Source organism: Xiphophorus hellerii, chromosome 20 (genome assembly GCF_003331165.1).
Source record: "Xiphophorus hellerii strain 12219 chromosome 20, Xiphophorus_hellerii-4.1, whole genome shotgun sequence".
NCBI classification, from domain to species: Eukaryota; Metazoa; Chordata; class Actinopteri; order Cyprinodontiformes; family Poeciliidae; genus Xiphophorus; species Xiphophorus hellerii.
This window is the reverse complement of record NC_045691.1, coordinates 19,262,297-19,289,014: the sequence shown is the minus strand read 5'-3', so window position 1 is coordinate 19,289,014 and position 26,718 is coordinate 19,262,297. Positions and strand designations below refer to the sequence as shown.

The window sequence follows — 26,718 nt, the reverse complement described above, 5'->3', positions numbered from 1 at the left end:
AAAAAAAACACAGAAAACAACGTATTTTACCAAATGTTTTTGGTCAATTTCATGTTTAACATTGACATGACGAACCAGACTAAGGTAGCTGCTGACTGCTTTTCTCTCAAAGTATTTTTTATGCTGTATCTGACTTTCTGTGGCCAGTGTTTAACTGTGGGAAGTGACAAAAAGTACAGAAAGGTTATTTTTAAACTTCAGTTTATTTATGTAGCAAATGTCAATTCAAACCAGGCTGCAAGGAAAAGAAATGCAGTACTGTAAAAAGTATTTATCCTTTACAGAGTTCCTCTGTTTGTTGTTTTTTAATCACACGTGAATATTTAAGATCAGTAAACAAATATTAATTTTATAAACCAAAACAATCACGATTTTGTTATTACATGTATAAAAGCTATACAACCCAACCTTGTGTGAAAAAGTAACTACCAGATTTTTAAGCCAGGAATTATTATAATAATCTTTGATAGATGATTTCTCCAATTATGAGTTCAGTTTTCAGACTCAGGCATGATCACTGACTGAGCATTCAAATAAAAACTGTCTGCCAACATGAAGGGGGCTGAAGAGATTTCCAGAAGCAACATCGTTTTCCTAAAGGAGCTGAAGACTGAAGAGGAAGAGACCAATCCCCACACTGTAAAAAAAACAACAACAACAAAAATGGCTCTAATTTGCGATAAAATATCGGCAGCTGCGGTTGCCAGAATTTTACCGTATAAATACAAATTTTACCGGATTTATACGGTAAAACTCTGGCAACCACAGGTGCCATTATTTTGCCATAAATTGGAGACATTTTTTTTTACAATGCACTTATTGCAAGCGCTTGATGGCAGTTGCTGCAGCCAAGAGTGAAAGAAGTAGTTATTAAATTTAATAGGACAATTAAATCTATTAGGTTTAATAGGACCTTAAACCCTGGACCCACAGGTCGAGGTTTTGAAAAACTCTTTCATTTTCGAAGGTGCATTCTCAAAACAAACTATTAATGAATCATACATAAACATAACAGAGTCATATTCAGTAAACTGGAATATGTATCTGATGATGCTTGTTTGTCAGAATAAAAGCACCATTTTTAACAGGCCTTTTTCTTACTTACTTAAAGTAAGAAAAACTTTAAGTAAGTAAACTTAGACTTAAAATGTTTAAGTCTAAGTTCAAATGTTTTTTTTTGTTCTAGTCTTAAAGATAATTTTATCATTAGCTGTAAGTGGAAAATTATAATAATTAACAGAAATAAAAGCTTCAAAACATCAGTCTGTGTGTGATTAATGTGCATAAATGTTTCACTTCCTGATTAAGTAAATGATAGTTTAAATTCTTGAATTTGTCTGTATGTATCAAAATATAATGAAACAAACCGCATATTGATCAGAAGAAGAAAAGAAAATACTCAAACGACTTAAAAATACAAACATTGTACATGTTTTTTGTAGCCAGGTTGTTGTGTGTTGCAGATTTCTGCCCAGGTCCCTCTTGAAAATGAGATCTGAAGGAAATAAAAATAAAAGAATAGCCTGATAGCAGAGAAAGGACGATTTGAACACGTAATATTTTAGTTGTTAATTAATAATCATCTGAAATCTGCTTTTTAAAAGTTGTTTGATTATCTAAAACATTTAGAGTGGCTAAAAAGAAGCGTCAGGTGTTCTGAGATTGTAGTCCAGGTTACAGGTAGGCGCACAAGCCCCGCCCACATAAATCAGTGCCGCAGAAAGCGCCGCTCCCGCCGCTGATTGGCTGCTGTCACTGAGCCGTAGTGATTCCTCCAGGTCAGACCGGAGCAGGCGGCTCGTAAAGTTCCAGCTCGCAGCTCACAGCCAAGCTGAAAACACGTTTAGGATTCCTTCCCGAGGCGGATTTCGAACCTTACTTCTCCTGAGAACGAGGAGGAATTAAAACGAGGAAACCCCAACTGGAATTAGTCGAAGAGAAATTTATTTTATTGATCTAAATGGACAGTCTCGGGTTGAAATCCCGCAGGACAGCTTTGGATGACAGAGGAATATTTCCCCCCCGCCTTCCAGATGATCTTGTGATGTTTGTTTGAAATTCATGAGCCCGGATATCTGAATGAGGATGACTGCTCTCATGAGGAAGGAGCAGCAGGTGCTCTGCGTCCTGCTGCTGTGCGCTCTCCAGCTCTGCTGCGCTGACACGGATGGAGGTGGGTACACTCACACACACACACACACCGGCACACACATGCATCGGCACAGTATGTTCCTTCTTAATAATAATAATAATAATAATAATAATAAACATTTACTCTGAGATAGCGCTACTCCCACAGCAGACAGAGCTTCAATCGCGGTGGGAGGACATCTGCTTTTCAAAAAGAAAAAAAAAACCTGTTCCGCAAACGTGAAACTTGTTTGCTGTGAGTCACCTGCACCTCTCCCACGACTCTGTGTGCTTTATCATGTTTGTCTCAATTGTTTCAAGGTTTTGCGACAGAGCCCAACCTTTTTAACCACCACAGGAGTCACAGTCAGGCCAAAGTATGTGCCCCAGATTGTGAAAAGGTTATCTAAGAAATGTTGAAACCACCTTTTTTTTGCTTTAATCAATAGTAGAGAAACTATTCAGGCTTGGTAGTCACGTGAAAGTAGATTGTAAAAGAGAGAAAATCTATCTATCTATCTATCTATCTATCTATCTATCTATCTATCTATCTATCTATCTATCTATCTATCTATCTATCTATCTATCTATCTATCTATCTATCTATCTATCTATCTACTTCCACCTGAGCAGAGCATCTCTGTAGCTTCTCCAGAGACACCAGTGGTTACTTGGCTGCTTGTTCCAAACTCTTTCCATTTTCAGATAACAGATTAAACGGTGTAAGATATCCAAAGTTTGGGATTTTATTTTATAACATCACTTCTCTTTAAACTTCTCTGTGTCTTTATGATGCAGCTGTTCACTAAAGTCTTCTATTTAATCTCTGAGGCCTTCACAGAAAAGCTGGATTTATTCTCAGATTAAGTCAGACATACTGTAGGTCGACTCTGTTCGCTAAGAGTGACTGCTGGAGAAAGTAGGTTGTGCTGAGTTGTTTTTTCAGGACTGCGAGATTAAAAGACACCAAATATAAATCTAAAACTCACTTTCAGATTTTTATGTGGAAATCATTGTTTACTATGTTTAGAGATGCTACAAATAAAATAATCAAATGATCAATAAAGATAAGCTGTAATTTGATTATTTCTTATATTTGGATACAAAATAGTGCTGAGAGCAAACTTTTGTATTTGTTTATTTTACGTTGTAAATATAGTATTGTAAGTATAAGTATGTAGTAATTTTCTATGCAAAATGTTTTGTGTGATATTTTACTTCATTGAATTTTTTTTTGTATCAATATTTCTTGTAGTTTTAAAAAAGAAATTTTATTAGGTTTTTCCAAATGGACACAAATTAACATAACAGAAATTTTTAATATAGACATAGATTGACATCAAAATGCAAATATGCTGCTTCACTTGTTGCTGGGTAAAATGCTGAGTAACTGATTGTGTGTAAGTTTGGGGTTTTCAGTAGCAGATTAAAGACAGGGCCGGTCCAAGCTTTTACAGGGCCTTAGGCAGAATTAGCTTTGGGGGCTAAAAATATCACTGCTAACAGTGTTTATGTACAGGTTTGGTGAAAACTGGGAAAGGGGCGGAGAATAATTGGCTGAGTTTAAAAAACAATCATGAGTGATTGGTTATTGCTTGCTGAGATGTATCACAAAAATACCACTTTATACAAAGAAAACTTTCTAATTTCCTTAAACATTACTTTTAAACATTTTAAAATTGGTTAATTCATCTAATCTGAAACATTCAAATCAAACTGAAAACTGCTCTCGTTTTCACTAGCAAATCTAAAAAATGTCATCCTATGGTCTGTGTTAAAATTCAAGCATTGATGGGAGGACCCCCAATGGTTTGAGAGCCCTAAGCAGCAGCTTAGTTCACTTGTACCTTGGGCCGGCTCTGAATAAATGCTTCCCTTTGCTCCAGTCTGACAGAGCTTTACCTGAGAGGAAAAGATTCAAACAATCCCAGCCCACACTTTAGAGGAGTGCAGTGCTTGAGTAAATATGTTGCTTCTTGAGTGTATAGGTGAAGGCATGTTGTGATTTGAATCTGTGTGTGAACTTTGACCTTGTGTTCTTGTTGCCACCTGGTTGTTAGTGACTAAAGTGTCTCTGATTGTGAAGACAACAATGTGAACATGAGGTCATCGATCGCTCAGGTGACAGAGCCTCTGGTAAACGTCAAACTCTCAAAAGATTTCATGAAAGCAACAGATGAAAGAAAAGGTATTAGTTTCTAATATTTGATCCGGAAAGCTTTTTAATCCAATAGGAATGAAACTTTACTAAATAATCGATCCAGAATTGCAAAAAGCTTATTTTTTTTTATTATCTTATTAAATGTCCAAAATGGAAAGAATAAGAGAACATGACATGTCCACAAAGCAGATGTGATAAGAGTCATAAGTCAAGAAAAACATAAAAAAATTGACTACAAAGTTCCACATATCCGCAGTCAAGGAATTAAAAAAATATTAATAATTAATGCCAAATAATTTAATTGATCACTTATTAAAAACGGTTAAAAGCCACTGAAACTGTGACAAAGGTTGTATGATGTTCTTCATAAATCTTACCAGCACACACAGAATCTCCAACACTCACTTGAAGAAAAGTTGTGACAAACTTTTTAGTGCTAACAATAAAACATTCCTGCATTTCAAAGGATTTTACACACAGAGTTGGAAATAAATGTAGTGTTGTCTTTCTGCACATTTAATTGCTTTCCTCATCCTTTTGAGCGTAAAATCAGGATAACATGTTACTCAATCCTGTAAGCAAACATGTTACAGGTTTGTCAGTTTGGTTTCCTTTATTAATGTTGTCATTGTGGAATGAGAAACAGTGCATGACTGTTTACTGACAAATGTTAAAGGTTAATTAAATATCCTGAACAAAGATTTAAAATATAACTTCATTAGTTATTGTCAAAGTGATTTTCAGATGCATGCATTGAAAAGCAAACATGGCATTGAGCTTGATGGCAGTGATTGATGTGAACTAACTCACTGCAAGTTCATGAAAGTCACTCACATTGGCAACACAAGAAGCATCTGTAATTCCATTTATGCACAACATGTGCCTGTAAACAGGGGCGTTAATATAGAAGTGAACCAGCTTGTGTGTTCAGGTATTTTTCCTGGTGTTTGCAGATGCACGAGCGTGCACTCAAGGTATGCAGTAATCTCTTGCTGCGCTGTGCCAAGTTTCTATTTACAACAGTCAGCGTCTCCTCTGCTTCTATTGAACTTGTTTATCTCCTCCTCCCTCTATTCTTCTTCCCTCCCTCTGTTGTTTTGCAGAGCTGAAGCCTTGGTAACAGATGAATGAATAAAAAAAAAAATAGAACAGCCAAACCCGACGCAAGCTCTGCTTTCATTACTGTGTCAGGTTACAAGTTAGCGCAGGGGACAGTGATGCCATGCAACAGAGAGTTCATTTGGCTTTTGATAGTTAGTGAGGCTCCACCGCATTGCAGCCTTTTTAAAGAGTGGGAAAAATACACAGCTTGTTTGCAGATACACATCTACTCTTGCTTTTCACTCAGAGTAGAGCCATTGTGTTAATCCCTGCTTCTGTATTGACTCATCGCCTTTCACCTCATCCTTTTTTTTCCCTTCATCATCCATCAGCTGACTCAGGAAGTCCTCCTTAAATAGAAAAAGAACATCTACAGTCTGTGTGTTATGTAAATGTGAACATACCATATCCGTCACATTCTGTTCTGTGTAATTTTACTCTGGTTTGTCACCCTGTTCCACATGCATATTCTGCATACTACACCAGGTGGAAGATTCTTGAACATGATGCACTCACAGGTGTTTCTGGCGGCTCCAGCGCCATATAGTCAACAGCTCAGTCATCAAGTAATAACATCAAGCTGCTCACAGATAAACAGTATTACGGTCAAGTGGCTCGTAAAGTCATACAATTTCAAATATAGGCTGCAGAAGGGTTTTCTTAATGTCATTTTGAAAACTTGATGCGTGGCACTCCCTTCATAAGCAAGCATTTACAAAAACATTAAATAATGTAGTCGCTTGCTATAGAAATAGAAAATGTTTACAGCGAGTTTAAGAGTTTAAAACATGAGAAGGGTTCAAAAACAACTTTTTGTTATGTTTTGAGCATCTGTAAGATCCAAGAGCGGACAGGAGGTAGTCACAATAATAGTAAAATGTTATTTCAATGGGGGGGAAAAAGACAAAACAACAACAAAAACCCTGCCAGTAATGTGAACATTACATAACACCAGAGATGAAAGAAAGCTTTGGGCCACTGAGCAGGTAAAGGGAAGATCTGACAAAAACTGAATGCAAACCAGGAGTATAAATACAGAGAAGGGTGATTACAGGTTCAGGAATCGGGTTAGTCTGATTATGTGAGCATAGCACAGGCATGAATTGTGACACTAATAGAGAATGACTAGAAATGACAGAAACCATGTTAGGAATAAAATAAACCGGGAGTAGCAACCTGAAAATCTGAAAAAATAAATACATTGTGAAAAACAAATCAACACAGGTGGATTAAAGTTAAACAAATATGCAAAATGAAAAGAAACAACCAAAAGTTTCACATTTTTCTTTCTTGGCAAAATAACTAGCAGAATCCAGTAACTCCATGGAAGTGTGACAAGTTTATAAAACAGGACTCTTCCTTGTGTTTGCACATGCATGCATGCACATGCACTTTTGAGGTATGTAGCAAGTGCAACAAGCTAACAAAACAATTTTTGTTGGTGGAACTGCAAATAACGTCTTCTGTAAAGTGCTGTTTTTTGCTCTTCCTTGAAAGAGGCTGCTGATGTTGCCTGTCATCACTCCTTAAACCTGCATTAGTTGTGAATGACCGATGCAGATCAGTCACACACGAAATGGGTCACAGAGTACCAGCTTGAAGCTTTGGCGTATGAATTTCCTCATAATTTCTTTAGTTTTCCATCTCACTTTATCTAAAGTGAAATACTAAACTCTGAGAAATCATAACTTGTTGTTCTAGCTTGGTGTTGGTCAAGGTCCAATAAACAACATCCAACACTTCCTGTTAGACAGCAGTTGTATAATATTTCATTGCAAAACTTAATCTCACACTGTGGAAACTGGAGGAAACTCAAGAAGAGTTAAAGGAATAGTTCAAGACTTTTGAATTGAGATTCTGGTAAAAGCTTATGATTTCTTTATAAATTACCTACAATGGTTTAGTGTAAATCTAGATTAGTTGGTTTGTGGGTAAAGTTACCTGGGAGTCTAGGAGATGCCATGTCCAAAGTGAGCTCTCTTGTCTTAACACAACTACAGTCTCATTGAGTTTTATGCTTTTCTAATAGTAGTTACTCTGAGTTTAACATTTCAACATGTTAAATCCTCTTTGCATGTTTCAGAAGGATGCTATTTCATGAGCAATTACACCGTAGGTTACCTTTGCTTTCGTCCATTATTTACACAGAAGCTGCTGGATTTTTGCATGGGAACTCAAACTAATTGATGGCGTGCAACCGATCATCTTACCTGTCAAGCACCAAATAGGAAGTGAACATGTCAAGCTTTTCCAGTTAGAGAAGTTACGTGATAGAGAAGAGATAGAAAAAAAAAGTAAATGAGCAAAATATTCTAAAACTACTGTGAAATTCTGGAGACTGGAGAAGCTTTAAGATGGGAGAAATTGGCTTTAGCTTGGACTGTCTTCATTCCACCAGACCGACCAATCTGGATTTATAACAAATAAGAAAATTATTAACGGCACGCAATATATGTTACCTTTTTAACAGTCCCTCACTTATGGATTCCCGGACTACATTAAGTAGAAGATGATTCAAATATTGTCTCTGAAAAGTTTGGGTTTGATTATCCTGATTTTCAGTTCACCTAAATGCAAAACTCAAAAAATAAAAAACTCAGTTTGTGATGTTCCTCCCCAGTAAACCTTTTCCCGTGTTTAGATTGAGATTATTAAGGTAACTGGATGTTGATGACTGTTCCATCTAAAAAGGTTGGGCAAGCGTAACATAATGTCCTGTTCGTGAGAGCTTATAACGCCACTTCTGAAAAACAATCTCTGAACAGAATAAGCAAACAAACCTGTTATATCAGAAAGGCGACGGATCGAAACTGAAAAATCATCTGAATAAGAAAAAGATCAAGCAAAGAGATTTTTTTTTGTTTTATTTACCTCAGTGGGGGAACTTTTTTATGTTCTTGTTACCAAGTCAGAGCCAGTGAACCCAGTGTTCTCAGAAACTCTTAAACAACCCTCAGAAGGACTTTATAATCACTGATAAGCTCGTTGCCACACTTGAACACACTCAGAGTGGTTTTTCCGTTCCTTCAGGGGACTTCGCATTAACATAGCTCCATCTCCAGAAGACGTAGCCAGAATTTAATGCTCCAAATAATAACTTGCGCAGTTATTCCTGTGAAACGAAACCTCCGCAATGTTTTTCATTCATTAATCAAAGAAGGACTCTTACAGTGGGCTTTGACCTGGCTGTGCTCTAGAGTTAATAATCATTAGTCTTTTATGTCCTTGTTGATCCTGTTGTCGGCTGCCTGCTATTTTGACTCACACAGGTTTTTGAGAGTCTGGTTTCCTGTGTTTTATAAATGGTCTTCAAAATGTGAGGAATTTGTTGAAATAAACACAAAAAACAGCTTTGCAGCTCAGAGTTATATTATTCAATAGAATCAAAAATGAATGCATGTTAAAGGTTCAGTTTCTTAAAAACATAATTTCAGAATTATCTTTGTGTTTTTTTTAGCTGTACATAATTTTTATGTTTTAGCAATAAAATGCATAACGTTTTGCCAGTCTTTCTCCTTTCAGCATGAATCAGATTAGAAATCACAAAAATACACTTTTTAAAAATTCAACTTGTTTTTCTTACATATTTATAACTTATTAACATGACCCCCAAAACTGTCGCCAAAACTCACTGTACATGTTGCAGTGCAAGTGCCCTTCAAAATAAATGACACAGGAATATTTTGTCAATATCTTGTTTGAATATTTTTGCTAAACCATATGAGGTTTATCTAAACCTCTGCTTTGGTCATCTGGTACAAAATAATATTTTTCTATCTCAGTGCTCAGAACAAAGAAGATTATAATGGAGTCAAGATCAATGTAGAAAGACTGTAGAAAGAGAAATGGTCTAAGATCCTTCCTCTATATTGTCACTGCACCACTGGTGATTTTATTAAAAACAAATATTTCTGTAAATAATAGTATTCTAAATAAATATACTCAAATGTAAGGGTGGGTTTTTCTACAGTTCCGAAGTTTGAGATGAAACTGTTTTAATTAAAGGTGTTTTTTAAGGTAATTTTTTGTGTCATTAAATGTGGTTGGCAGTGTTTTTGTGTTTCTATGTGACACTTGGTCATGTTGAGTTTGTTGTCCTTCTTTTCCTCTCTGCATCGTCTCCCGTGTTTCCCTGGTATTTGAATAGCAAAGCAGCCTCATAGTGATGCTGACTGGGTGAACTCCCACAGACCATAAACAAGGCTCTGGGTGTTTGTTGGGCAGAATGACGCGTCCTGAACACAATTCGCAACTTGTTTCACACTCTTACAGTACATTCATTCATTTTCACCAACACGAACACAGCCTCTTGTAGTAAAATGGCACAAAACGGTCTTTGTGAAAAAGCACACTGTTTGCTCATGAATCCCTCGTTAAGACATCCATAAGAGTGTCTATCATTGAGTTATTTGTTGTGCTGTTTCTCTTCTAAACAACTAAAGATATGAATTTCCCCCTTGCGGGACAATGAAGTTGCATTTATTCTATATTCAAATACATCTGAACACATTTTACATAAGAAAATACTCTGGTGATTCTTAAGACGAAGAGATAAATACAACGACTTGCAAAAGTATCCACGCCCTTTTAATGTTTTCACATTTTATCCCATAAAATTCCATTTATTTTTAGCATTTTATCTGACCAACGCAAAGCAGTGGATAATTGGGTAGAATGGGGAAAATTATGTTTATCAAACTTATGTCAAAATAAAACCCTGAAACTCTTTGTGCATTTGAATCCAGCAAATGGACAGAGTCAACACTTTTGCTGCAATCACAATTGCAAGCTTCTCGTTTTCTCATCCCTAAAGACTGAAATTTGTGCCCCCTTCTCTTTACAAAATATTTCAAGCTCAGTGAGAGCGAATGAAATATAAATTTTCAAGTCATACCACAGATTGTCATTTGAATATTCCTGCACTTTGACTATGCCAAACTATCACATAATTTGGTCTAAACCATTCTATCGTAGCTCTGGCTGTTTGCTCAAAGTTGTCATCCAACCAGAAGGAGAATATCTGTCCCAGTCCCTAGTCTTTACAGACTCTGGTTTCCTTCCAGGATTGTCTTGAATGCAGCTCCATCCAGCTTCCCATCAACTTTACCCAGCTTCCTGCTGAAGAAAAACATCCTCACAGTGAATCTTGGTGGTGGCAGCATCATGCTGGTCATGTGGATGTTACATGTCGTCAAATGAACATCATAAGTAGCAGGTTTTGGGGTTTTTTGCAGGTTTTACAAACAATTTAAAAAGCACTTTATATTTTTACACAAAATTATTTAAATGAGGTGAAACATTCTGGATCTGAAAATAGATGTTAAATACTTAATCTTAGCTGATCAAGAGGTGTTGACCTTTATTGTTTTATTAAATTTATTTGGTTTTATCTCATTTGTAGTGATATTTGCTGCATTATCTTTAAAGCAAAAGTTTAAAACTAGTTTTGAAGAGAATACTTTCATACAAGTTTGACAATATTATGTTTCTGGTCTCTTACCTTTGCTGTGACACAGTGTTAGTGCATTCTAAGGATTTATGGTTTCGAAATTCTGTAAAAGTACAGGAACTGGCACCATTAACAAGAGAGCAAATTATGTCCATATTTATTGTTGATGAAAGTAGCCTGGGGTCCGTTGTCCATACCTTAGCTGTTGACACCGGTCTTTGTATATGGCTTCTTTTCATTTTTATTCTGAATCTCCATTTTGCTGATGTAATCATTGAATGGTTGAAGTTGAATGTCGCGGTTTGACAGGTTTACCTGCTATCCCACAACATAGCGCCCAGAAGCGTGCAGGTTTTGTGTCTGCAAAAGACACAAAACCTGCACATTTACATTCTATTGCACATTTCTTTTAAATGTGCAATAGAAAATAAGAGAAATATTTGAAATAATAGGAGTCTCTCTTTTTTTTACCTCTCCAGTGGCTGTTTGCTCTGGCACTCAAAATGGCATGAGCACAACAGGAGACCCAGAGAACCATTACAAACTGATGAAGGAGCGATACACCGGCTGCAACATCGTGATGGGAAACCTTGAAATCATCTTGATGCAGCACACCCGGGACTTCAGCTTCTTGCAGGTGAGCCTGGGAACATCGGCCTCTGCGTAGAGCAGATTATCAGTAATCCTTTCGCAGATGTGTCACCAGAAGAATGTCACTAACCAGTCCAGACATGGATGTAGAATCAACCGGTGCCAGAAACATTCCTACCCTGAGGTTCCCTGAGAAGTTGGGAACCAAATCAGTGGAGATGATGTCACTATGAGATCATTATTTGTGGCTGAAACGCATTTAAGTGATGCTTTGTTGTCTAACGTGCGTTTTCTATTACTGAACCTTGCAGTCTATAAAGGAAGTGACAGGCCACGTTGTGTTCGCTATGAATGAGTTCAGCCGTCTCCCTCTCGATAACCTGCGTGTGATCAGGGGCAACAATCTTTATGAGGACCGCTACGCCTTGGCCGTGATGCTCAACTACAAGAAAGACGGCCAACACGGCCTTCAGGAGCTCGGCCTGACAAACCTCACAGGTATGCTGTTTGTATGCTATGTATGTTTAAAGTGTGGGAGGCTGAGACAGAGCCGATAAGAGCTGGATATGGTCCTCAGTTACTGTTGGAGCTCTCACACGCTCTCAGTGAAGCCGCACCCTCCAGAATGCCATCTGTCGGTGAGGTAGCTGGAATGTGTCGTGTACAACCGCCCAACTGTCAAAGTAACGAGCTCTGAACCACTGCGCTGCATTTATATGTGCTGTAGTAAATAGCGAGTGCCAACGTCTGACAGGATGAGTCATGGGCCTGTCCGGGCTTGCTCTGATAATTCTCATTCTTTTCCACACATTTGCATTTGTGCCGCCCACAGAGATACTAGAAGGAGGCGTCCAGATATTCGACAACAAGTACCTGAGTTACGCTCCACAGGTGAACTGGCTCGACATAGTGAAGGATGCATCAGCTGAGATTATGATCCAAAAGAACGGTCCTGAAAGTGAGTCTGAACTAATGAGCAAAAACTTTTAGAAAAAATATATTTTGTTAAAACTGTCGTCATGTCGTGAGAGTATGTTATGAGACAGACAATCTGTGAAAAGATCGAGCTCCTCCACATCCTCCCTGTGCTGCTGTTATTTTATGAAGAAATGCAACACTCCTGGTCAAAAGCAACAAACAAAACCAATCAGAGCCAGGAGGAGTGTCTTAGCGCTGTCAATCATCCTCATGAACGCCCTGGTAAATGTGATAATGGCTTTCCAGATAAACAGGAAAGCTGTTTATCTGCCATCATCGGTGGCCATACTTACTAGCTCTAGCACTCATGACAGGCCTTGCTGATGGGGAGAAGCTCTATCATAGCACAGAAAGAAGGAAGGGGTGAGTGGCGCAAACCTGGGCTTGATTGACAGTGCTTTACCCTCCTCTTGGCTCTGATTCAATGTTTCTAGTTAGCACCGGGAAAAGGCAGAGGAGCTCAATTTTTGACAGTTTATCTGTCACAACATAGTGACACTTTAAACAAATATGCAGAAAAAAAAAGTTTAAAACACATTCCTCTGCACGTAATGACTCTATGCTGTTTGTGACTTTAACTTATTGAACTGAATAACCAAAATAAATAAATATTTTTATAATATCTAATTTTTAAAGATGCCTATGTACAAACAAAAAACACAATTGACAAGTAAATCAGTTTGCAGGTAAGATGCAAGTGTTTAAACCTGATTTCGCTTTGATTTGTTTTCACTTGCTTTCCTTTGTAAAACTACATCTACTAACAGTACAAATGTTTTCCAGAACCTTGTAATGAAGCATGTGGGAATGGGCCTTGTTGGGGACCAGGAAGCAACTCTTGCCAGACCTGTGAGTGACAGAAAATAAACCTTTATCTCTTATCCGTTAATTTTGCTACTCAACTCATTATAAAAAACACCAAAAAGATGACTCTTTGTAGCTTGATGAGTTAACTCTTTCACTGCATGCTAATTCAAACTTCAGCGCTAATTCACATTTCATTGACTTTTGTGTGCCACATTTTACTCTCACTTCACTGGAAGCACAACAAACTTCCTTCTCTGTTTCAGTGACAAAGACTGTGTGTGCGCCTCAGTGTAACAGCCGATGCTTCGGAAGAAGCCCGAGCGAGTGTTGCCACATTGAATGTGCTGGTGGCTGCAACGGGCCCCTGGATACAGACTGCTTTGTGAGTCTAAAACTTACAGTAAACAGATTTTAGACAGAAACCAGCTTATATAAAATAAACAAATCAACTTTTTGATAAAGTTTTAGGTCAAAGTATTGCACTGTTTGCTCCAACTGATATAAAAAAGGCTTTTAGTGAGGAAATTTAAGTATTTCTGTAGAAATGTAAATTTAAAAAAGCCCACGCAGAAGTTGAATGTCTTATTTTTCACACAAGTATTTTTAATGGTGCAATTTATGCAAATGATACTATGCTTTGCTGCTAAACATCTGACAGTTACAAGCACTTATTAGGAACTGCTTAATGATCTTCAATATCATTTTTAAAAAGTCTAAGAGAAGTTTCTAAATAAACGATAAAAGCAGTCATAAATAACAATTAACCACTTAAGTAGCAAAAGATTAAAAACACGTATGCAAATGCACAACCTTTGCATCTAATTGTTATTTTATGTTGCATCTTACAGGCTTGCAAGAACTTCAACAACTCAGGATCATGTGTGCTCCAGTGCCCCCAGACTGTGATCTACAACAAGCATACTTTCAAAATGGAGGACAATCCCAATGCCAAATACCAGTATGGCTCTATCTGTGTGGCCCAGTGCCCCCGTGAGTCCCCACACATGCTGTCTTACACTCACACACTTAGGAAAAACACTGACTGTACATAAACCTATTTAAATACAGTGATGATAGTCATAATGCTCTGGTTATTAAGCTGCTATAAGTGCTAGCTCAGTTTAATGTAAGTCCCTGGCACAGTGCACAGTGTCCATTTATGTCATTTTCTGTGTTTGAACAGCCAACTTTGTGGTGGATGGCAGCTCCTGTGTAAGGAACTGCCCAGCAGATAAAATGGAGGTGGAGAAAAATGGAGCAAAGCGATGCGAGCCTTGTAGAGGACTGTGCCCCAAAGGTAACCACTTTACAAGTAGCAATATTGGCATGTTGCTTATAATAACTAGAAATATCTGTTACACTAAATTACGGTATAATGCACACAGTAACATATTAGTAAAGGAGAACAAGCTAGTAACAGCAGTGTTGCTAACAGTAGTTAACATCTACAATGCTAATGGGGGTTAAAATGATTAAGAAGTTTAAATGTTAATATAAACATTTAAACTTTATATTAAAAAGTAATATAAAGTTTTTTATATTACTTTTAATATAAAAGTAATATATATTAAATTATTACTTTAGCATGTTAGTTATCGATAATGTACATAATCTGTTACACTACAGTCTCCTAGCATTCAATAATAAGCTAGCATTAGCTAACATGATGCTAATCTGTATTATCAAACTTGAATGCTGTGCTTAGCTAAAATGCTAACATTTCCTAATCAGAAAGAAAAACTAAACGTTTCTACTACACTAACAGTGCTTTATTATAGGCTAAAATGCTAATTTTAACATTAGCATCCTAGCTAACAAGAATGTGCCAGCTAACTCTAATTATATCAGAACTTTCCACTGATATAATGCTTCTGTGAGCTTTCCTTTAAAACAGCAATAATACATGTTCTATACCCAAGTTATTTTTATTAGGAAAAGTGAGGCCTTTATTTTAAAGAGCATCTGTAAACTTATGTTGAAAGTGCAAATTACAAAACCTGCTGATCCCTGATATGTCTGAAACCTAGTAATAAGCCAATGGAGTATTTATAACTTGTGGTTGAAAGTGTAAAATTAATTCTCTGTTGATCACTAGTTTTAATTATGCCAATACAGTATTATGTTTCTTGGTGTTTTTATTTTTTTTTATGTATTTTTTCTCCCATTCTTTTTCACAGTTTGTGACGGCACAGAAAAACAGAACAGCAAAACCGTCGATGCAACTAACATTGACAGTTTTATAAACTGCACTGTAATCAAGGGCGGTCTTGACTTTACGGTACTTGGCATAAAAGGGTAAGAACAAATGAAAATGTAAGAATTATTTTATGTTACAAGCTGAACATTCAGAACTAAATTTATAGACACGACAAACGGGTTCATTCTCAGTATCAGTTTCCCAACCATGTTTCTCCCATTCACATATATTCCTGCTTTAGTCGTCAAAGCAAAATTAGTTAAAGGTTGTGAGAGAAAGCTTAACGACTCATATTGTGTCTTTAATTGTGTTCACCTTTAAAGTAGTACAAGACTGTGTCTGAGTTCGATAAGAAATCTTAAAAATTGTTATAAATCTAAGTTAAAAGCAGACCCAGTGTCAGCCACCTGCCTGAACAATGATCATGGAGAAATGATGTGACAAAATGGATTAAGATGTGGGCTCATCTCTTGTTTCTTCCAAACCCACATCTTGTCTCAAGCCCTGTCTGCATCAGGCTGTGCACAGGAAGTAGAGAAACATGATGCACACATAACCATCTATAAGTTTTGATAGTTAAGGCATAATCCTTTAAGTAACATGTTTAATTTTAAAGCAAAGGGAAAACTATACATTTGGTTTTTTTTGCTCTCTGCATGAGTTACCTAAACCTTCCCCTCAGAAAATTCTCAGTTTATAATTAGCTTATCATGAAGCATTATTCTCAGTGCTTCATTGAGGGTATTTCGCATTAAATAATCTTTTTCGTCTTTTTTCTCTATTTTGCTCAAAGCGATTCTTACGAAAATATACCACCCCTCGATCCAGAAAAACTGAAAGTCTTTAACACTGTGCAGGAGATTACAGGTGAGTTTCTAAACTACAGGAGTATTTTTAAGTTGCTGCGATATTGTTTGCACGTTTTTAGAGTCTCTGAAATACAACTTGATTTTCAGATTACCTCAACATCCAATCATGGCCTGAAAGCCTGTCGAACCTGTCAGTCTTTTCCAACCTTCAAACAATACAAGGAAGAAAACTTTACAAGTGAGCAGCTGATGTTTTTCTTTCTTTGCCTTATTGTTTTGCTGACCCATAAATTATTGTGTTCTGTTAACAATTGCATACACAATAAACCTTAAACGACATTGAACTGGTTTTCTTTTTTATTTCTTTGTCGTGATGTTTTTACTTTCTGTAGTGGAGGGAGCCGTAACAAAAGGTATGTTAAACACCTCAAATTGCATCCTCTTTTTGGTGTTGGTGTGTGTTCATCCCATACTGGTGTTGTGAGATTAAACTGGTGGTGGACACTTCTGTTTAAAGGGGTTTTTTCTTCTGGTACCTGGGCAAAATCTGTTGTATTGTGAGAATGGTATCCAATTTTACAAAGGAAAAAATAAAATGCTAATTTCTCACTTGATTGTTCATATTTGGAGATTAATCCCAATCTATTCTGTTAATCATTTATGTTTTCAAAATAAAATTAATTTCTGTTTTGTTCCACTGCCTACTTCCTTTCGAGATTTCCCAAATTTAAGTTTTGCCTTTTCAAATGAAACGTAAAATTTCTTTCAAAGAAACAAAAATTAAAACAGGGATGTAGGAAACCTTTAGAAATGATCAGAATCAGTTTTTGTTTTGTCTTTGATGTGACGAAGTTCAGAGAAGAAACTCAAAACTTAAGAGATTCTTCTGTGTTTATATTTTTTAATTGAAATGGCAAAACCTAAACTTAGTGAACCCACATAATCCAGAACAAGTCTTTTTAAAGTAAGCCATTTGTCCAATTCAGATTTTTTTTCATACAAAAATACGCATTCACGTTATCACCTGCTTCTTTCAGGGGCTACTCTTTCCTCGTGATGAATAGCCAGTCTCTCACCTCCCTCGGGTTGCGCTCCCTGCAGAAGTTAAATGACGGCGGTGTGTACATCAACAAAAACAAGAAGCTATGCTACTACAACACTGTGAACTGGACGCGCATCATTTCCAGTCCCCAGAAACAGCAGAATAACCCCGTCATCAAGGAAAACCGGAGGCCGGATCGGTGTGGTGAGTGGTGTCATAATGGATTTAGTAAACCTTTTTAGTGCTGGTGAAAGCTAAAATTATTTTTATTTATTCTTTATTTAACTAGGAAAGTCCTTCTGAGATCAATAACCTCTTTTTCAAGGCAGTCCCAGTCAAGAGATAACAAAATGATTAAAATACAATGCAAACTATTAAAAACATTCACATTTTAAAATGTTACTAAGGTGACCCTGAACACTGTGGTTTTTACGAATGAAAAACTGTATTAAAATACAGATAGAAATCTAATTTATGACACAGAAGGTTCCTGCTAATAACCTAATGCAACCAGTACATACAGTTTACTTTAAAAAAGAACATGCTCTGAATTAAAATAAGTGTGTCAAATAAAACGTTTTTAACATTTTTGACATTTTTACCATCTCACCAATTGAAATATACAACACCCTTCACATATGAAGGCACCTGTGATGAACAAATGTAAGACTTACTTTTAACACTTTTATTAAAGGAGCATAATCTCAGATGTTATGTTTTTGAATAATTCAACCTTTAAATTAAGCACTTTTATTCAGGAGGGGAACAATTTCACATCTTTTTAAAATCACCTGCAGCACCAACAAAGTGGTAAACCACATCAATTAGTTACTGGCCTTCAGATTTTATGTGATCTTAAGATCTACTCTGTGACAGTAAGCGGAGTGCTTCCTGGCATGATTTTCTAAAGCTCATAAATCTTTTAGAAAACCTTCCCCAAAGATCTGAAGCTGTTATATCTGGACTACAATAATAACCCTGAATATTTGCATTCAAGTTAATCCTTTTTTTTAAAAGTTGATATTCTTTGAATATGCCAGCTATTTTCATTTGTTGTTCTATAATTAATTGTTGCGCTAACTAGAACCTAAAAGTTGCATCAATTCTGTAACAAGTAATCTTTCAGCCAAGAGTTTGTACACCTTGAGCTGTGTTGCAAAATTTATTTTTCGTTCTGTGTTCACACCTACCGATGTTTCTTCATTCCACCTCATCCCAGCGACGCTGAGGCTACTTCACCACAATGATTTGTCTTTCTTCTCCCCTGCAGTCGAGGAGGGCCGTGCGTGTGACCCCTTGTGCTCTTCTGACGGCTGCTGGGGCGCGGGGCCGGATCAGTGTGTTTCCTGTAACAAGTACAGCCGTGGAGGGACGTGTGTGCCAGACTGCATGTTCCTCACTGGGTAGGTCTTCAAAAAAAATTACATTTAGGATAAATAATGCAAGTTTTAGCTGGATGCTTTACAGATTTCAGTTCTTTTTGCTGTCTGCTGAATATTATCATTCTTTTTTTTTTGCTCTTAATGCAGAAATAGGAGGGAGTTTGCCACACAGTCAGGCGAGTGTTTGCCATGTCATCCTGAATGTAAAGTCCAGGAAGGGATGAAGACTTGCACAGGGCCGGTATGATCCCTTTGCTATTTTCTTACCCTTATAGCATATGTTCTCTAATTGGTCAAAGTAGAAGAAGAGTAAAGTTTGGGCAAAGATCCACTGCTGCCCCCTAGTGGCTCAAATACAGTCTCCGCTCTGTGTCTTTTGTCTACCTCCAGGGAGCAAATCAGTGTGTAGCATGTTCCAGCCTGCAGGACGGTCCACATTGCGTCTCCTCGTGTCCCGATGGTGTGATGGGCGGGGATGGAGTCATCATCTTTAAATATGCCAGCAAACAAGGCCGTTGTGAGACATGCCACATGAACTGCACCCAAGGGTGAGTGACGATTACAAATCTGTATCCCTGCATGTGTATTTTCCTTCTTTAAACTGACTCTTCATGCATTTGGCCTCCAGATGTACTGGCCCTGGAATCGGGGACTGTGTGGGAATTGCTCCTCGAGCCCTGTCTGGGTAATATGTTTTCTTATTTAGATACGTATTTTATAGTTTTGATTTGGGTAATTATGAGGTTCTGATTGCATATCATCCTTTAAACCCTTGTGATTAGACAAGCAACCACTGCCATCATATTGGGAGTCCTCGCCATACTCTTCATTTCATTCTCCATCTTTATGCTGACGACGCTGTGGCGCCGAAGCATCGTCATCCGTCGTAAGCGAGCCATGAGGAGATACATGGAGAGCGGTGAAGTAAGTCGGCATATCTGTCTGGGGTTTCCCCACTCCTGTTTCAATTTAAAGACGACAACATAAAGTTATGCTTTGTGTGTCTTCAGAGTTTCGAACCTTTGGAGGAGAAAGAGAAAGTCCACGCTCGGATCTTTAAACCCTCGGACCTGCGTAAGATCAAACCTCTGGGTAATGGAGCATTTGGAACCGTCCACAAGGTACACATTGCAGCATTCGTTTTCCACATCTGATTCCTATTGATCGGTGTCTGAAGCTGGCCTCTCTTTATATCCTAGGGCGTTTGGATCCCTGAGGGAGACACAGTGAAGCTGCCTGTTGCTATCAGGACGATTCATGATCGCACGGGTCGACAAAATTTCTACAGAGTGACAGATGTAAGTCAACTTCAGTAAAATGTTTGTATTGTCCATCCATCTGAAATGATGCTTGAAAAGAATGTGAACTTGTATGGAAAGGAATTCGATTTTGTTGACAAAAATGTGATTGAAAACTCAGATATTAAAGTCTTAATATGTAACGGAAATGATTTCCACAGCACATGACTGTGATGGGAAGCATGAACCACATCAACGTTGTGAGGACGTTGGGTTTCTGTCCGGGTGACAGCCTCCAACTCGTCACCCCACTCAGCAGTCAGGGCTCCATGCTGGAGCATGTCAGGAACAACAAGAACAAGCTGAGCCCACAGAGGCTGCTCAACTGGTGTGTCCAGATAGCAAAGGTAAAGGACCAATGCAGTCTCTGTTTTTTAGTTTTACACACACATTTCAAAGACGAGTCACATTGTTCTTCTTCACCATCAGGGAATGAATTACCTGGAGGAAAACAGGATTGTCCACAGGAACCTGGCTGCCAGAAATGTTCTCCTCAATGACAACTTCACAGCACAGATTTCAGATTACGGCGTGGCGGACCTGCTCTATCCTGATGACAAGAAAAACTTTTTTAATGAGGGCAAGGTGAGTTTTCTAGGAGGAGTTATGTACAGTGCTAATCAAGAGTATCAAGGCGCCTTGAATCTTTCCTCATTTTTTTTGCATTACAATTAAAATCTTCTTATTGAAATTTTATGTGCCAGAATAACACAAACCTACTTAGAGAGCAGCCGAAAGGCCTGCAGTAACTTTAGGGGAGCTGCAGAAAACCATAGCTCAGGTGGAAGAAGTTTGGTAAGGCACTTGTTTGTCTTCAACTTCACAGATTCAGCCTTAATGGAAGATTTGCAAGAAGAAATCTATTGTTGAAACAAAGTGATGACATATCCTAGTTATAGTTTCCCACCAGCCACGCAGGGAAAACATTAAACATTCAAAAGAAAGTAATTTAGTCAGAGGAATCATGGTGAAACACGGTGGTGGCAGTATTGTGCAGGGATAGGGAGGAGTTTATGTTAAAACCAGGAGGCTGACAGCTTTAACTGCAAGTCATGCTTGTTAGATTTATTCTGTTGTTCTTGTAAAGATTTTTTTTTACTCAGTAATTTTCTACAAATTTTCTGTTGATGTCATCTAAAATCTTAAAAAAATACATTGAAGTTTCTTGTAACAAATCGAAATGTGAAGAAGTTCAATGGCATGTTTTTTTTTTATCTGTTGTAGGACACAGAAACAGGAAAACAGACATTTAGGAAAATTATGTTATATCTTTTAACATCCATTATTTTCTATCTCCACCATTTCTGTTTTCTTAACTGATTTCCAATAAACACTTTTTTGTTTACATTTGCAGACACCAATCATCAAGTGGATGGCCTTGGAGAGCATCTTGTTTCGCAGATACACTCATCAGAGTGATGTGTGGAGTTATGGTAGGCTCTAAGTACTGACTTTATTTAAATGGGACCTATTATGCAAAGTTCACATTTTTAAGCTTTTGTACTTAAATAAAACAGCTTTTCTTAAGCAATAAATTTACAGTTTCAAAAACCTCCAAATTGATCCAACATTACCTAGCAACCCAAGCAGAGCTCCCGCACATTCGGTCAGCTGGTTTTACCGCTGTATGTGCTGTACAATGGCTGCTGGAAAAGACAAGTGCATTGTTGTTGACTTACCCTCTAGAAACCACTTGCTGAATTTTTCCTGGATGTGCAGGAGACTCTACTTCTGCTTTTCAAAGATGTACTGTTGTATAATTGTTCATCTGTTTGCAGCGATTTTCACGTGGTAGTGTAACAATTGAGTAGTTGGCCATCAGCAGCTTATTTCGATTTGAAGTGACAAGAGGCCCCAAAACATCTCATTCTGAAAGGAGTTCATGATTTTACTCTGTATCATGAGATATATCTAAGAATGATTTTGTGTGAAAATAGTCATGAACATGTTTTGTATTGCCCGTAGATCTGTCTCATCCTGTTCAAGGAAGCGTAATAGGTCACTTTTACAAATTTAAAGGCTGTTCTGCTCAGACTGCTTCAACGTTCTCCTCTTAATCTTAGGTGTGACTGTTTGGGAGATGATGTCTCACGGGACAGAGCCATACTCCACAATGCGTCCACAGGAGGTTCCTGATCTGTTGGAAAAGGGCGAGCGTCTGTCTCAACCTCAGATATGCACCATTGACGTCTACATGGTGATGGTCAAGTGTAAGTCATTTTAATTTTACAGGGGAAAGCTGTTTTTTTTGCTGGTTGCAGTCTCACAGAAAACTATTAATAACTTTATTTCTTACTTATCCAGGTTGGATGATCGATGAGAATGTCCGTCCAACATTTAAGGAACTGGCTGGAGAATTCACCAGAATGGCCAGAGACCCACCTCGCTACCTGGTCATCAGAGTAAGACCTACCTGGCTTAGCACTGTGTTGTTTAGCTGTTGGTGCTAACGCAGCATCCTCATTTATAATTTTTCTGGTTTCGGCAGGAAGACTGCAATCAACACGATTCACCACTTGATGAAGTTGCCCAGCGGAGTGCAGACCTGGATGAGCTGGATGATTTAGACTTTGATCTGGAGGACATTGGAGTGCATACCTCAGCAGACTGCGGGACTCCAGGACCACACCTCCTGTCCAGGAGTCTGAGCCGCATCTCCAGGACCGACACTAACAGAGTAGGGGACGGTGTTCTGTTGACATTCCCTGTATTTCATGCCTGAAAATGCACTGCCTGCTCATCTGTATCCACATAACATTCATTGATTTTTGTGGTAAAGGTGGTGCTCAATCCATCAACCATGGCTGGATACCTGCCCATGACCCCAGGCTTTGGAGGACAGGTAGATCCATTAAAAAGCTTTTTTTTTATCAGCCCACGTCATATTCAGACTACTTAAATGGTTAATCTCAAATTATCTGTGTTGTGTGATAGTCCCGTTCTCGATTGAACTCTGCGCGCACCATGTCTGAGAGCTCAGAGGGCTGCGGCACTGCTGTGGACATGGAGATGAGCGAGGACTTTTCTTTGCCAGGAAGTCTGAAAAGAAGACGCCAACGTGAGGACAGCGCTTACGTATCACAGAGGGACAGCATGTCCGGTGGGCCGCCGGAGACCCCCTCCCCTGACACAGAGGAGGAAGATCAGAACGGATACGTCCTTCCTGGAGGAAGCCCAGAAAGAGGTGACAATGCTTTAGCGTTTAAAAAGCTTTGACATGAGGTTGAGAGGCTTCAGTAAACCTGCTGTAGCTGGTCAAGGGTTTGATGTAAAAATATTCAAGCACACTAGACCAAAGTGAAATAATAAAAAAAAAAAAAAAGTTTAAATAAATGGAATGTGTGACAAGGTTTGTGTTGAACTGGAATAAGAAAACTGGAGACTAGTCTTGGTTTTGAGACGTACTGAACTTATTTGACAAAAGCCACAATGTCGAACATCTGTTTAAATCAGGATTGTTAACGTGGACGCACTTACGCATACAATTAACGTGTTAATATTACATAGTGCAGATTAATCAAACTACATATTTAAAAATTTTGTGCTAGCCCAGGTGTGCTGAAAATGTAACATGCATGAATTACGCCGGTCGCTCGGCTGGATGAGGACAAGCCGCTGTCACCTCATCTCAAGTTCAATAGGAAATAAGTTCAGAGGGATATTTCTAAATTAACATTTAAAACAAATTACTTCCTTTAAAGCTCCCTGACTATAAAAAACGTGGAAATCTGAAAATCTTCAGACATGTTTAGTATGTGACACTAAAACATATTCTTAAACATTTTTAGAACATGTGCAGAGGCAGTTTTTTTCCTCTGTGTGAAACTTCTTTGAGCTTCAAAATCTTTCCTTTGCTTTTGCTCAGATTTTTTTTAGCTTTACCTGTTTGTGGACACTTTTACCTGTTAAACATTTCCAAACCCTATTTGTCGCAAAGTTAAGAGAATAGGGTGCTTTGTGAAGATTCTCATAAAGTTTTACACTTTTTTTTATGATAGTAAAAATTATATTTAGGCTTTTTAAAAATGATTTTAAAAATGCTTTAAAGGGATTGTTTTTTAACAGAAATGTTCCAGAATTTAGAAAAACAAAACTTTTGTTACTTGTATGAAAATGTACGTCATGTTGTTCTACAAACATCGTAGGTACAGCCTTTTGGGATAAAGCTTTATTTTAAACAATGTCTCATATTTAAAATTACACCCATTTTTGTCTTCTTACGGTTTCAGAAACCCTAATGTACTCATCTCGAGCCACTGCAGGAAGAATGGGAAAGTCCTACTCATTGGGCCTCCTGGATAGCCCAGATGATGAGGAGTATGAGTACATGAACAAGCAAACAGCTGTTTCTCTGAGGCACAACCCTCACTGGCTGAGGTCGAACAAGAGACGAACTTATTCCCTATCGTCACAAGCGACAGCCTACTGTGACACAACGCTGAGCTTGGAGGTCAGGGGAGGGCAAAAGACGAGTCAGAAAAATCCCCATTCAGCCCAGCAGGGTTCCAAGGAGGTCCAGTATGAATACATGGACATCAGATGTAACGAGAAAGTGGAAATCCCACCAGAGCACGCTCTCCCTCCACCTCCGATTCTACCGAGGATGAGAGGAGACGCTACGGAGAGACAGGAGAACGAATACGTCGAGAGTGACGACTATCAGTACACGAACAGACAAACAGCGCAGCAGCAACCTGTTGCTGACAATAAGGAGCCCAGCAGTGACAACAGTGAGGCGGATGAATACGAGGACATGGACTGCTTTGCAGCTCCGCCACCTGCTGTCGATACAGTCGTTTACCAGAACATGCGGAGGGAGAGCGAGGTAGCAGTGGACTGCACAGAGATGCACTCGTTGGGCTTTGATCCCAACGTTAGGGTGCGAGCTGGAGTCGGTATCGGGGAACCTACATCCAGTGAAAGGTCCTTTGACAATCCAGGATACTGGCACAGCAAGATGTTCCTGAAGTCCAATGCAATGCCGACTTGAAGAACATGTTTATCTCAGTCTTGGAAGAGATTCATGAAGGACCTGAAAAAGGAAAAGAACCAACAAGCCACATAATGTAGCCTTTGATACAATCTCAATGAAACATAAAAATCACAAAGACTGGAATTAAAACCTTATAGAACATTTAATAAGGTGTGAAGACTTTGTATTTTTTTTCAATGAACCTATATTACAAATGTTTGTGCTTTCATGGTTTTTTTTTTGTTTTGTTTTAATAAGAATTTTATGTATATATTTAGCATAGATGCCCATATCATTTTGAGGGGGAAAAACTACTGGAAGTGCATCTGATGATGAAAAACCTCAGGATATTGAAGAACTTTATCAGAATAAAGACTGGCCTTATAATAACTGAAAATGATTATACAAGTAGTAGTAAACCTTTATAATGCTAACTGGTTTATTCATTTGTAAAATGCTAATATCCACATGCCCTTTATTAGACCTTCATCATGCTTCCCTACCTCCATGATAGCAGGGATTGTGCGTTTATGTCAACTATGCAACAAGACATTTGCAGTTTTGTAATGAAACATTATGGGAACGTTTCTCACTAATAGTAATAACACTAGTAGATCTGTCTTATTTCTCCATCATCGTTAAAAATGGGCCTCTGTAAATTTTTTGTCATGTTTTTGGCCTTTGATTTTGGGCATTTCAGGAGTTAAAAGCACTGAGTGTTTAAAGCACTAACACTAAACAGATTACAAGCTACAATTACTGTTTACATTTTCAGTAAGTTAAATGTTTTTGAGAACAATGCACGTCAATGTATGTTTTTAAACCTCTGTGAGGGATTACAAATGACATGCATTTTGTAAGCAATAAAAATAATTACAAACACTATTTGAGGTCTGGTTCTGTTTAGCCCTTAAAATAGAAAGTCTCTCTCTCTCTCTCTTTCTCTCTCTCTCTCTCTCTCTCTCTATATATATATGTATATATATATATATATATATATATATATATATATATATATATATATATATATATATATATATATATATCTACTGTATATACAGTACAGACCAAAAGTTTGGACACACCTTCTAATTCAATGGGTTTTCTTTATTTTCATGACTATTTATAAGGCAAGAAATCCCACTTATTAACCTGACAGGGCTCACCTATGAAGTGAAAACCATTTCAGGTGACTACCTCTTGAAGCTCATCAAGAAAATGCAGAGTGTGTGCAAAGCAATAATCACAGCAAAAGGTTGCTACTTTGAAGAAACTAGAATATAAGGGGTATTTTCAGTTGTTTTACACTTTTTTGTTTAGTGCATATTTCCACATGTGTTATTCATAGTTTTGATGCCTTCAGTGTGAATCTACAATGTCAATAGTCATGAAAATAAAGGAAACCCATTGAATTAAAAGGTGTGTCCAAACTTTTGGTCTGTACTGTATATATATATATATGTATATATATATATGTATATATATATATATATATATATATATATATATATATATATATATATATATATATATAGATAGATAGATAGATAGATATATATATATGCAAAAATTATGGGTGGATCATAACTTGAATCATTGTCACAGTATTCAGAAATAGTAATACAATGTAATGTTTTCCTTTTTTGCTGTGCAGGTCTGGATATAGATTATTATAAGACAAAATAATATGAAATAAATATTACTATATATTAAATAATATCGCTATTATTCTCATAATGGCTATGAGAAATAAAAAGCATATATAAAATTGGAAGTACTACAAAATTATTAATGGTAAATA

At 37.6% G+C, this 26,718-nt stretch overlaps 1 protein-coding gene across 1 annotated transcript; it reads left to right on the top strand.

Annotated features, from left to right (window-relative positions):
• The first annotated feature begins 1,756 nt into the window (after positions 1–1,756).
• On the top strand, positions 1,757–25,802 carry erbb3a (erb-b2 receptor tyrosine kinase 3a). Its single transcript, XM_032550329.1, has 29 exons — positions 1,757–2,173; positions 11,321–11,478; positions 11,744–11,930; positions 12,265–12,390; positions 13,194–13,259; positions 13,481–13,599; positions 14,066–14,207; positions 14,401–14,514; positions 15,395–15,512; positions 16,208–16,281; positions 16,371–16,461; positions 16,616–16,636; positions 17,261–17,469; positions 18,536–18,668; positions 18,795–18,888; positions 19,038–19,195; positions 19,276–19,332; positions 19,430–19,571; positions 19,658–19,768; positions 19,847–19,945; positions 20,107–20,292; positions 20,375–20,530; positions 21,300–21,378; positions 22,009–22,155; positions 22,250–22,347; positions 22,434–22,622; positions 22,725–22,787; positions 22,880–23,129; positions 24,175–25,802. Exons 1-29 carry the CDS (start codon positions 2,080–2,082, stop codon positions 24,933–24,935), a joined length of 4,242 nt encoding a protein of 1,413 aa, XP_032406220.1. The 5' UTR covers positions 1,757–2,079; the 3' UTR covers positions 24,936–25,802.
• Positions 25,803–26,718: the final 916 nt, after the last annotated feature.